The 12,468-nt window shown below is 42.2% G+C and overlaps 1 protein-coding gene across 2 annotated transcripts in view; it reads left to right on the plus strand.

Annotated features, from left to right (window-relative positions):
* LOC140192256 (tyrosine-protein kinase JAK2-like) overlaps positions 1 to 12,468 on the plus strand; it is a 203,347-nt gene that overhangs the window by 58,714 nt on the left and 132,165 nt on the right. For both annotated transcript variants that reach the window (XM_072249929.1, XM_072249930.1), the window contains exons 3-6: positions 3,996 to 4,119; positions 5,062 to 5,179; positions 5,407 to 5,552; positions 7,639 to 7,936. In XM_072249929.1, the coding sequence (XP_072106030.1) occupies positions 3,996 to 4,119; positions 5,062 to 5,179; positions 5,407 to 5,552; positions 7,639 to 7,936 (686 nt within the window). The remainder of the gene's footprint in view (positions 1 to 3,995; positions 4,120 to 5,061; positions 5,180 to 5,406; positions 5,553 to 7,638; positions 7,937 to 12,468) is intronic.

Below are 12,468 nucleotides of genomic sequence, written 5' to 3' on the forward strand. Positions count from 1 at the left end.
GTTGTTGTGGCACCACTCAGCCTGATTTTCAATCTCCCTCCTATAAGCATATTCATCACCACCTTTGATTCGGCCAATGACAGTGGTGTCATTGTCATGCTTAAATATAGCATTAGAGCTGTGCTTAGCCTCACAATATAAAGCAAGTAGAGCAGGGGGCTAAGCATACAACTTGTGGTGCACTTGTGCTGAGAGATATTGTGGAGCAGATGTTGTTGCCAATCTGAAATGACTGGGATCTGCATGTGAGGAAGACAGGATCCGGTTGTACAAGGAGGTATTGAGGCCAAGGACTTGAAGCTTAATGATTTGTTTTGAGGGGATGATGGTATTGGATGCTGAGCTGTTGTCAATGAAGAGCATCCTGATGTATGCATCTTCACTGTCCAGATGTTCCAGCATTGAGTGAAGAGCCAATGAAATGGATTGATATGTTTCACCAACAACCTCTCAAAGCACTTCAGCACAGTGGACGTACTACTGCATTATCGTCCTTAGGCAGATTACCACATTCTTCTTAGGCACCAGTATAATTGAAACCTGCATGAAGCAGATGGGTACGTCAGGCCACCGAAGCAAGAGGTTAAAGATATTGGTGAATACTCCAACCAGTTGATCAGTGCAGATCTTTAGTACTCAGCCGCCCTGCCTGGGCTGGACACTTTCAATGTGTTCATTCTTCTGAAAGATGTTTTCACATTGGACTCAAAGACTGAAATCACAGGGTCATCGGAGGCAGTAGAACTTCGTGATGGTTCCTCTAGTTTTTAATAGATAAAGTGAGCATAAAAGGCATTGAGCTCATCTGGGAGTGAAGATTTTTTGTTACACATTTTGCTTGGTTTCAATTTGTAGGAGATGATAGCATTCAAGTCCTGTACCAGCTATCAAGCATCCTTCAGTGATTCAAATTTGGTCCAGAATTTCCACTCTGCATGTGAGATGGCTTTTCTGGAGATTGTAACTGGTTCTCTTGTATTTAACGGTTGATAGACCTGAGTACCGCTGAAATGGCCCTCAGCAGATTGTGGATCTCATGGTTCATCCAAGGCTTCTGGCTGGGGAAGAAACTTCAAGATTTTGTGAGGACACACTCACCTATAACTGTTTATATAAATCCATGACAATCGTGGTGTATTCATTCAGACCCTCTGATGAGGCATAGAAACATAGAAAACCTACAGTACAATACAGGCCCTTCGGCCCACAATGCTGTGCCGAACATGTACTTACTTTAGAAATTACCTAGGCTTACCCATAGCCCTCTATTTTTCTAAGCTCCATGTATCTGTCCAGGAGTCTCTTAAAAGACCCTATTGTATTCACCTCCACCACAGTCGCTGGGAGCCCATTCCACGCACTCACCACTCACTGCGTAAAAAACTTATTCGTGACATCTCCTCTTTACCTACTTCCAAGCACCTTAAAACTCATGCTAGCCATTTCAGCCCTGGGAAAAAGCCTCTGACTATCCACACAATCAATGTCTCTCATCATCTTACACATCTCTGTCAGGTCAACTCTCATCCTCCATCGCTCGAAGGAGAAAAGGCCGAGTTCACTCAACCTATTCTCATGAGGCATGCTCCCCAATCCAGGCAACATCCTTGTAAATCTCCTCTGCACCCTTTCTATGGTTTCCACATCCTTCCTGTAGTGAGGTGACCAGAACCGAGCACAGTGCCAGGAGTCTGACCAGGGTCCTTTAAAGTTGTAACATTACCTCTCAACTCTTAAACTCAATCCCACAATTGATGAAGGCCAATGAACCGTATGCCTTCATAACCACACAGTAAACTTGCACAGAAGCTTTGAGTGTCCTATGGACATGGACCCCATGATCCCTCTGATCCTCCACATTGCTAAGAGTCTTACCTTTAATACTATATTCTGCCATCATATTTGACCTACCAAAATGAACCACCTCACACTTATCTGGTTTGAACTCCCTCTGCCACTTCTCAGCCCAGTTTTGTATCCCATCAATGTCCCACCGTAACCTCTGACAACCCTCCAGACTACCCACAACACCCCCAACCTTTGTGTCGTCAGCAAATTTACTAACCCATCCCTCTACTTCCTCATCCAGGTCACTTATAAAAATCACAAAGAGAAGAGGTCCCAGAACAGAACCCTGAGGCACATCACTGGTCACCAACCTCTATACAGAATATGACCCATCTACAACCACTCTTTGCCTTCCGTGGGCAAGCCAATTCTGGATCCACAAAGCAAGGTCCCCTTGGATCCCATGCCTCCTTACTTTCTCAATAAGCCTTGCATAGGGTACCTTATCAAATGCTTTGCTGAAGTCCATATATACTACATCTACTGCTCTACCTTCATCAATGTGTTTAGTCACATTCTCAAACAATTCAATCAAGCTTGTAAGGCACGACCTGCCTTTGACAAAGCCATACTGACTGTGCCTAATCACATTTTGCCTCTCCAAATATTCATAAATTCTGCCTCTCAGGATCTTCTCCATCAACGTACCAACCACCGAAGTAAGACTCACTGGTCTATAAACACCACCCAGTCTATTGATTTGCAGCAATCCCATAGCCACTCCTCTGCCTCCCATTGCAACTTCTTTGTTGTCATTATTTCTGGGCCTTGCTCTTTAGCCTCTTCCTGTATGCAGGTAGGAGGAGTAGAGCTAAATGATCAGATTTCCTGAAATGTAGTCTGAGCATAAAACGGTAGTGTAACCTAATTGTAGGGTAACAGTGGTCGAGTGTTTTGGGGCTCCAGGTGCTGCGGGTTATATGTTTATGATAATTGGGCAGAATTTTCTTTAAACAAGCCTGATTGACATTCCCAACAATGACTTGAAAGGGATCAGTATGGGTGTTTCTTGTTTGCTAATTGTGCCATTCAACACATCGTATGCTTGTTTAACATCTACCTTTGATGGTATGTAAACTGGTCTCGATCATGGAGGAGAATTCTCTTGGTAAGTTTGGCACTTCATCGTCAGATGTTCCAGGTCGGGGGAACAAGTGTGTAACAAGACCACTGCATTCAAACACCACAAAGGATTTATCATGAAACACAGACCCCATCTTTTGTCTTCTGTAAATCAGCAGTCCCATCCATCCAGTGTATTGAGAAGCCTTCAGATCTTACCAATGTCTGAACTGAGCCATGTCTCTGTGAAACACAGAACACAACAATTCCTCATTTACTGTCAATACAGTAATCCTGTCCTTGAGTGCTCAATCTTCTTCTCTGGCACTGTACATTTGCTAACAAGATGCTGGGTAGAGGAAGTTTCATTTTTCAGTAATTGCATCTGATTTGGTGACCTCCCCTACTCCTGGCATAGCTTAAAGGTGGTGTACCTGCATGCTTGAGAGTTAAGGGTGCCAAGTCCTTCGGAAGACTGTGAAATCACTAGTTCGTTAAGATGGTTCAAAAGTATGTTGCTTAAAGGGAAATTACAGGCTGTAGATTACAATGAGAGTAATTCAGAAGTATATTTTGAAGTTTTATTTGCAGCCCACAGCAAGTTATCTGATTCACCAGTGCTATGGTGGAAATTAGGGGTTGATTTTAAAATCCCAAGAGGATGTGACAGAGTAGATACCGAGCTGTTTCACTAAAGGGAAAATCTCAAACAGGGGGACATGGTTTCAAGTAATGAGCCAGTCATTTAAAATTGAGATATTTCCTCTTGCAAAGGGTAACATATCACTGTTGATCTCTTTCCCTGAAAGTCATGAAAGCTAGCTCATTTAAAGTGGAAGTAGATATATTAGTGAAAATACAGAGGATTGAGGGCTGTAGAATAGATCAGCCATGATCATGCTGAGAATGGTCAGGCTTCAAGGGACAAGTGGTATACTCCTGCTCTTGCATTCTTCTGCCCACCTTTCATAGAATCATAGAGTCATACACTTTGAAATTTGAACCTTCCCCTTGCTTCTAGCAGCAAAGTGTTAATGCTTAGTTCTCTGTCTCTCACTGCCAGTTGAGTATGTCTGTTTTCCCAGGAATTCTACCAGTCTACAACAGTCTCTTTGCCCTCGCAACGGAAGATATAAAAGTCTGGTTCCCTCCAAGCCACATCTTCCAGGTTGATGGCTGCACACAACAGGTCCTTCTATATCGCCTCAGGTAAGTCGTGACATCAGGTTCACCAGCCCAAAATTTCCCAGCTTATTCTTACAGCCTTTCATAAGCAAAAGAATAACATTAGCTATCCTCTGTTCCTCCGGCACCTCGCCCACAGCTAAAGATGCTTTAATTATCGCTGTCTGCACCCCTGAAATTTCTGCACTAGTCTCCACAAGGTCTGAGGAGACACCTCATCAGGCCCTGAGAACTTATCCACCCTAATTCACCTCAAGACAGTAAACACATCCTCTTCCATATTCCATTGTCTCACTATTCTTTTTCCTCAGTTCTATAGACTCCACCTCTATCTCCCAAGTAAATGCAAGTGCCAAAAAAAAATTAAGATCTTCTCCATCTCTTTGATTCAATTTATTAATGACTATGCTGATCTTCAAGGATCCCAATTTTGTCTTTTGCTTTCATTGTGCTCCTAATATAACAAACAAAAGCTCTTGGGACTCTTTTTCACTTTGTTTGCCAAAGCAAACTCTTTTAGCCATTCTGTTAAGTGCTCCTTCCATTTCTTCTACCCCCTCAAGTGCCTCATTTGATCTCCACTGTCTGTACCCGATAAGCACCTCCTTTTCCTTCACAAGGGCCTCAATATCCCTGGATAACCAATGTTTTCTCAACCTGTTAGCCATGCCTTTTATTCTAACAGGAACATATAGATTCTCTTCTCTCAGTATTTCACTTTAGAAGGCCTACCTTACCAAACATATTTTTGCCAGAAAACAACCTATCCCAATACATGTTTGTCAGATTCCTTCTGATGTCATCAAAATTGGCCTTTCTCCAGCATAAGAATCTTAAACCGAGGACCACTTTTGTGTCCTTTGAAGGGCATCAATAGGATCACAAGACACCATCACCACTTGGTTCTGAAATTTGCCTTTTTATCACAGTTATATTAATGGGCAGTCTCTCTTTCTGCTTGCCTAGATTTTTCTTTCCTAACTGGCTTGGCCAAGGCAGCAAGAAATCCTACCGCTACGGTCTTACGAAGGAGTATACCAGCACCGTCTTGGATTACTCTGTCATAGACTACCTCTTTGCTCAGGTAATGACCACTTTAACAGCCTTAGCAGGGTGAACATTTGAAAAGAAAAGTGTTTGAGTTGGATGCAAGTGTAATAAAGGCTGCACTTTACATCCGGCATTTAAAACTATAGTCAAATACGAATTGAAGAAATGAAGTATTATCAACAAGACTGAAGTCAGGATGTCTCACAGGGGCTCGGGAACCAGGGCTTCTGTTCATCACACCTTCCTCTGTTTCCTCCTCAGTCACGCTCTGACTTCGTCACTGGACTCATTAAAGTCCCACTGGACCTGCAGATGCAGGAGGAATGCTTGGGAATGGCTGTACTGGACATAATGCGGATAGCAAAGGAAAAGAAGTGGAGTCTGCAACAAATCTGTGAGCAGATCAGGTAAGATGTGATTGTGCAGAGCAGACTCGATGGAGCAATTGGCCTAATTCTGCTCCTATGTCCTATGGTCTATAGTGTCAATTTCCCATGAATAGTGCAGACGATTTAAGAGGGGAGCAAGAATGGGATGTACACTTGAGCAAGAAAGACCTTGTAGGTGATGTTGTCAGAGTATTCTGGAAGGAGCTGGAATTAGTTTATTTATGTCACATGTTCCAAGACACAGTGAAAAAGTTTGCCCTGCATACTGTTGATAGAGATCAATTCATTACAACAGTGCATTCACATAGTACAAGGTAAAACAATAACAGAATGCAGAATAAAGTCTAAGAATTACAGATAAAGGACAATAAGCTTCAATTTTACTCGGGAACCATTCAATAGTCTTATAAAAGTGAGGTAGAAGCTGATGGAGCATATTTTCAGGCTTATGTATCTTTTCTCTAATGGAAGAAGGGAGAAGAGAGAATGTTTGGAATGGGCAGGGTCTTTAAATATGCTGGTTGCTTTCTACAAGTAGCAAAAAGTATAGATAGAGTCCACGGAGGAAAAGTTGGTTTCCATGGTGTGCTGAGTTACGTTCACAGCTCTCTGTAGTTCTTGCAGTCCTGGGCACAGCAATTTCCATACCAAGCCATGATGTGTCCAGATAGGATAAGATGCTTTCAAAATTAGAATTAGAATCAATCAGGTTTATTGTCACTGACATTAGTCGTGAAATGTGTCTATTTATAGCAACTGTACAGTGCAGGCTTAACAAATTACTGTAAGTTGCTAAACAAATAGAAAGACAGGTAAATAACTACAAAGTTTATACATATATACATAGATAAATAAATAGTGTAAAAGAGGAAGAGTGAGGTACTGTTCATGGGTTCATACAGTGAAAAGATATAAAATTGCTATGTGAAAAATAAATAAATATTGCAAAAAATGAAGTACTGATGTAGTGCTTAATGGTTCATGGCTGTTCAGAGATCTGATCGGAGCTGTGAAGACTACTCTGTTATCAATCAAAAGCCTCTATATCTCTCTATCTCTGGACAGAGATACTCTGTCTCTGGAAGTCTGTCACAAGTGGTGTACTACAGATTTCGTTGCTGGTAATGTTATATGTCAGTGACTTGGGTGAGGTGGTCTGATCAGTAAGTTTGCAGATGACATGAACATTGGTAGAGTTGTAAATAGTGAAGTAGAAGGAGAAGAATACAGTGAAACATTAACCACCCACCTGGAAGTTGGGCAGAGCAATGGCAGGTGGACTTTCTCAAAGTGAAGTAATACACTCTGGGAAGTTAAATTATTGTAGAGCATGTAGTCATAGTCATAGTCATAGTCATAGTCATACTTTATTGATCCCGGGGGAAATTGGTTAAATTGGATATTGAATAAATGGTAGGAACTTTAGGAGTGTTGATATACAGAGGAACTTCGGTGTGCAAGTACGTAGCTGCCCGAAAATTGCAATGCAGGTGGATGCAGTAGGGTTGGACAAATAGAATCATGCAATAGTGAGAGTGGCCCTTCAACCCATCTTCTCCATGTTGACTGTGTTGTCTAACTAGGGTGAACCCATTTGCATTCATTAAACCCTTATGCCTCAATGTCTTTTCAATTTAACTATCTGTCCAAATATTGTTGTAAAAGCAGCATTATAAATTTATCTGCCTCTGCCTCAGGCAGCTTATCCACCTCCCTCTGTACAAAACTTACCCCTCAGATCTCCTTCAAATGTTCCTCCCCTCACCTTCTCTCTCTAGTTCTAGACACCTCTCAGTCTCCTACGCCCAGTGAGAATAAACCCAGTTTATTCAACCTCTCCTTATAACTACAACCATTCATTCCAGGCAACAGCCAAGTTAGTCTCATTTGCACTTGGTATACAGTGTGTAAATTGGAAAGGTGTAAAGGGATGTGGGATTGGTGCAAGCATAGATAGGCATCACATTCAGTGGGCAGAAAGGACCCAGTTGCATGTTGTATTCAGTGATTCTATGAGTCTCCCATCAAAAGGGATAGAAGGCTAACTCTAACACAACAGTGGTTGAACCCTGTGCTAATCAAATCATTCTCATTCCATTTAAAGTTACAAGTCCTGCATTCCAGCATCTCTCCGTCAACAGATCCAGCAGCAAAACTTTGTAACGAGAAAGAGAATCAGAAGGAAGTTTGACAAGTTTCTGAAGAAGATCAGCCACTGCGAAACTGACCTCAGGTGCCTAAAGCTGAAATACCTCCTGGATATGGGAAACTTGAAAATAATGCCCATTCAGGAAATCTTTTGTGTGAAAGATCAAACATGGGATCATCAAGTGCTCCCAACATACAAGTTCATCTGCATCTCTGGAGAACATGGAGTCCAGTGGAATACCAAAGATGATGAGGTTTGCTCATTTTCTGTGTAATGTAGTCATCGTTGGTAAGAGAGATTCTGTCTTTAATTAGATCGGATGGCTCATAATGTAACCATCAGGTCATTGGGCTGGCTAAAGCTGCAGGGAGAAACAACATTGCCAAGTAACATCAAAGGACCAGTTATCTATATACCATGATGTCAGGGGCAGCAGGTGACTTTACCTCAGTGAATGAAAAAATCATTTGACCCATTGTACTGATACCAGTCCACTTAATGGTTAAGGAAAAAGTAAAATTTGCACTTCAAACCTTCTTTCTAATCGGTTTCCACCAATCTTTCAGGAAATATATTCCAGATAATAGTAGTTTGCTGCGTGCAAATATATCTCTTCATCTTCACCACACCAGTACTTAGTGTTCTTTTCACCAATTATCTTTAATCTGTGGCTGCCAATCTTCCTACTAAGGGGGTTGTTTATTTTGTGAAAATCCTTCATAACTTTAAATATTTTCATTAACCCTTTTTCTGCTCTATTGCCCTGTCTTCAGCTTGGACTCTTTTCTGGTAAAGCTCTCTACTCTGTTTAGGGCATTGATATTCTTTCTGACATGGACTACATTGAAAGTGGACGCAATATATAGTGGTCTACTTCAAAAAATCCTCTACCAGATATATCTTTTCCTCCCCTCTGTATTCAGGTTTCCAAAGGGATCATTCCATTTATGACTCCCTGGTCCACTCTTCCATCTCCACCAACCACTCACCTTCTTTCTTGCAAGCACTGAAGAGGGATCAAACATAGAATCAGAATTGTGCAGCTTGGAAATGGGCTATTCAACCACACATCTACGCTCACCAGTGGACACCCGACTGCACTGGTCCCATCTCCCACCACCTGATCCATAGCCTTCCATGTCCAAGCAATTCAAATACTCATCCTGGCATTTCTTAATAAAATCTGTCCTTTTACTGCTCAGCATCTAGTGATCCAAACAGTTTTTTCTAAGTGAAGTATCAAGTCTTAATAGATTGCTTTACATTTCTAATTATGAGATCTCCTCTACAATGTATAAGCCAAATGCAAATCTGCAACTGTCTTACAGAACAACTCAATTCAGTCTGCGAGGGTAACCCTGAATTCCCATGTTCTTCACTTAAATTCCTAATCACACTCCTACTGCAAAGTTCTTAATGACAGATATTTCATTATTCACTATTAATAATTATATTCCTCCCAATTTCCAAATAGCAACATTTAGTTTGGTATTCTTCTATTTTAGAATTTGCCTTTGTATTTCTTATCTTCACATTCTATTTGATCCCTTTACATCTGCTTCTACCTCACTCTTCATTGATCTCAAAAATTCTCCCACAATATCTTCACAATCAAACATCATTCTTAACTTGAAAATCAAAAACAGAATCCGCAGAAAATATAATTCAAAACAAAAAGCAGAAAGTGTTTGAAATATTCAGTAGGCTGGGCAATATTTGTGGAGAAAGAGGAACAGAGCAAGCATTTCACATTAATAACTAGGTCTGCAACTGGATCCCTGCTCCAGCGTCCTGACAATGCTCAAGCTTTTCAGTCCACTGTAAATCATCCCTACAATCACCAGGATCCTTTTCTGCAGTGAATACTGAAACAAAGTATTCATTAAATACCTCTGCTATCTCCTTAGGTTCCATACACAGTTTTGTGCTGTCACATTTGATTGGTCCTATTCTCTCACATCTTATCCTCTTGCTCTTAGAATACCTTGGGGTTTTCTTTAATCCTGGTCACCAAGGCCTTCTCATGGCCTCTTCTGGCTCCCCTAATCTCATTCTTAAGTTCCTTCCTGCTAGCCTTAGAATCATCTAGATCTCTATCATTACCTAGTTTTTTTTTAATCTTAGGCACTGGTATAATTGTTGCCTTTTTGGAGCAAGTGGGGATTTCCGCCCATAGCAGTGAGAGGTTGAAAATGTCCTTGAATATTCCCACCAGTTGGTTGGCACAGGTTTTCAGAGCCTCACCAGGTACTCCGTCGGGTTCACCCTCTTTAAAGACAGAGATCACAGGGTCACTGGGTGCAGCAGAGATCTTCACAGCCATGGTTATATTCTCCCTTTCAAAGTGAGCGCAGAGGTGTTGAGTTCATATGGTAGTGAAGCATTGCTGCCATTCATGTCTGGCTTTGCCTTGTAGGAAGTAATGTCTCGCAAACCCCGCCAGAGTTGTCCTACATCCAATGTCGCCTCCAACTTTGTTCGTAATTGTCCCTTCGCCCTTGAAATAGCCCTCCACAAGTCATACCTGGTTTTCTGGTACAGATCTGGGTCGCTAGCCTTGAAAGCCACAGGTCTAGCCTACAGCAGACAATATACCTCCTGGTTCATCCATGGCTTTTGGTTTGGGAATGTACAGTAAGTCTTTGTAGGCACACACTCATCCACACAGGTTTTAATGAAGTCGGTAACAACTGCAGCATACTCATCCAGATTTGAAATTGAATCCCTGAATACAGTCCATTCCACCAATTCAAAGCGGTCCTGTAGGCACTCCTGTGCTTCCCTTGTCCATACCTTCTTGGTCCTCACTGCTGGTGCTGCAGTCTTCAGTCTCTGTCTATACTCAGGGAGTAGAAGTACAGCCAGGTGATCAGACTTCCCGAAGTGAGGGCGTAGAATAACACAGTAGGCATTCTTCATGGTGGTGGTCCAGTGTTTTGTTTCCTCTAGTATTGCAAGTGATCTGTTGATGATAATTGCTTAGTGATTTTTTCAAACTGGCCTGGTTAAAATCCCCCAATATGATGATGAAAGCCTTAGGGTGCCCTGTTTCGTGCATGTTGATCCCATAGCTCAGATCATCTAAAGCCTGATTGATATTGGCCTGAGGTGAAACATAGAAACACAGAAAACCTAAAGCACAATACAGGCCCTTCAGCCTACAAAGCTGTGCCGAACATGTCCTTACCTTAGAACTACCTAGACTTACACATAGCCCTATATTTTTCTAAGCTCCATGTATCCATACAGGGGTTTCTTAAACGACCCTATCATTTCTGCCTCTACCACCGCTGCCCATTCCACACACTCACCACTCTCTGCGTGAAAAAAACTTACCCCTGACATCTCGTCTGTACCTACTTCCAAGCACCTTAAAAATATGCCCTCTCATGCTAGCCATTTCAGCCCTGGGAAAAAGCTTCTGACTATCCACATGATCAATGCCTCTCATTATCTTGTACACATCTATCAGGTCACCTCTTGTCCTCCATTGCTTCAAGGAGAAAAGGCCGAGTTCACTCAACCTATTCTCATAAGGCATGCTCCCCAATACAGGCAACATCCTTGTAAATCTCCTCTGCACCCTTTCTATGGCTTCCACATCCTTCCTGTAGTGAGGCAACCAGAATTGAGCACAGTTCTCCAAGTAGGGTCTGACCAGGGTCCTATATAGCTGTAACATTACCTCTCGGCTCTTAAACGCAATCCCACAATTGATGAAGGCCAATGCACCGTATGCCTTCTTAACCACAGAGTCAACCTGCGTAGCAGCTTTGAGTGTCCTATGGACTTGGACCCCAAGATCCCTCTGATCCTCCACACTGCCAAGAGTCTTGCCATTAATGCTGTATTCTGCCATCATATTTGACCTACCAAAATGAACCACCTCACACTTATCTGGGTTGAACTCCATTTGGCACTTGTCAGCTCAGTTTTGCATCCTATCTATGTCTCATTGTAACCTCTGACAGCCCTCCATACTATCCACAACACCCCCAACCTTTGTGTCATCAGCAAATTTACTAACCCATCCCTCCACATCCTCATCCAGATCATTTATAAAAATCACAAAGAGTAGGGGTCCCAGAACAGATCCCTGAGGCACACCACTGGTCACCGGCCTCCATGCAAAATATGACCTGTCTACAACCACTCTTTGCCTTCTGTGGGCAAGCCAGTTCTGGATCCACAAAGCAATGTTCCCTTGGATGCCATGCTTCCTTACTTTCTCAATAAGCCTTGCATGGGGTACCTTATCAAATGCCTTGCTAAAATCCATATACACTACATCTATGGCTCTACCTTCATGTGGAATGCATACTGTTACCAAAATGATCCCGGAAATCTCCCATGGTAGGTAAGACGGACAGCACTTAACGGCTAGATATTCCAGGTCGGGTGAGCAGAAATGGATCAGCATTCATATATTTGTGCACCAACAGGAGTTGAATATGGGGCATAATCCTCCACCTGTGCTTTTGAGAGACTTTATAGATCTATCTTGACTATGTGTAGTAAACCCGTCGATCTGAATCGCTGCATCCAGTACGAAAGGGGTTAACCAGGATTCCATGAAACAAAGGACACATGTGGTCCTAATGTCCCTCTGATTCAGTATCCTAACTTTGAGATGGACACTAAGTTGACATTTTGTGATAACTTGAATTGATGCTTAAGGACTGTAGAAGGATTTGAGTTAGATATCAATCATCCAATGGAAGTGAATTTCAGTCATTGATGGACTTGGGTGTGGGCAGCTCCTGTTGCTCCCACCCCATGACATTC

Source organism: Mobula birostris, assembly GCF_030028105.1.
Source record: "Mobula birostris isolate sMobBir1 chromosome 26 unlocalized genomic scaffold, sMobBir1.hap1 SUPER_26_unloc_1, whole genome shotgun sequence".
Classification (NCBI taxonomy): domain Eukaryota; kingdom Metazoa; phylum Chordata; class Chondrichthyes; order Myliobatiformes; family Myliobatidae; genus Mobula; species Mobula birostris.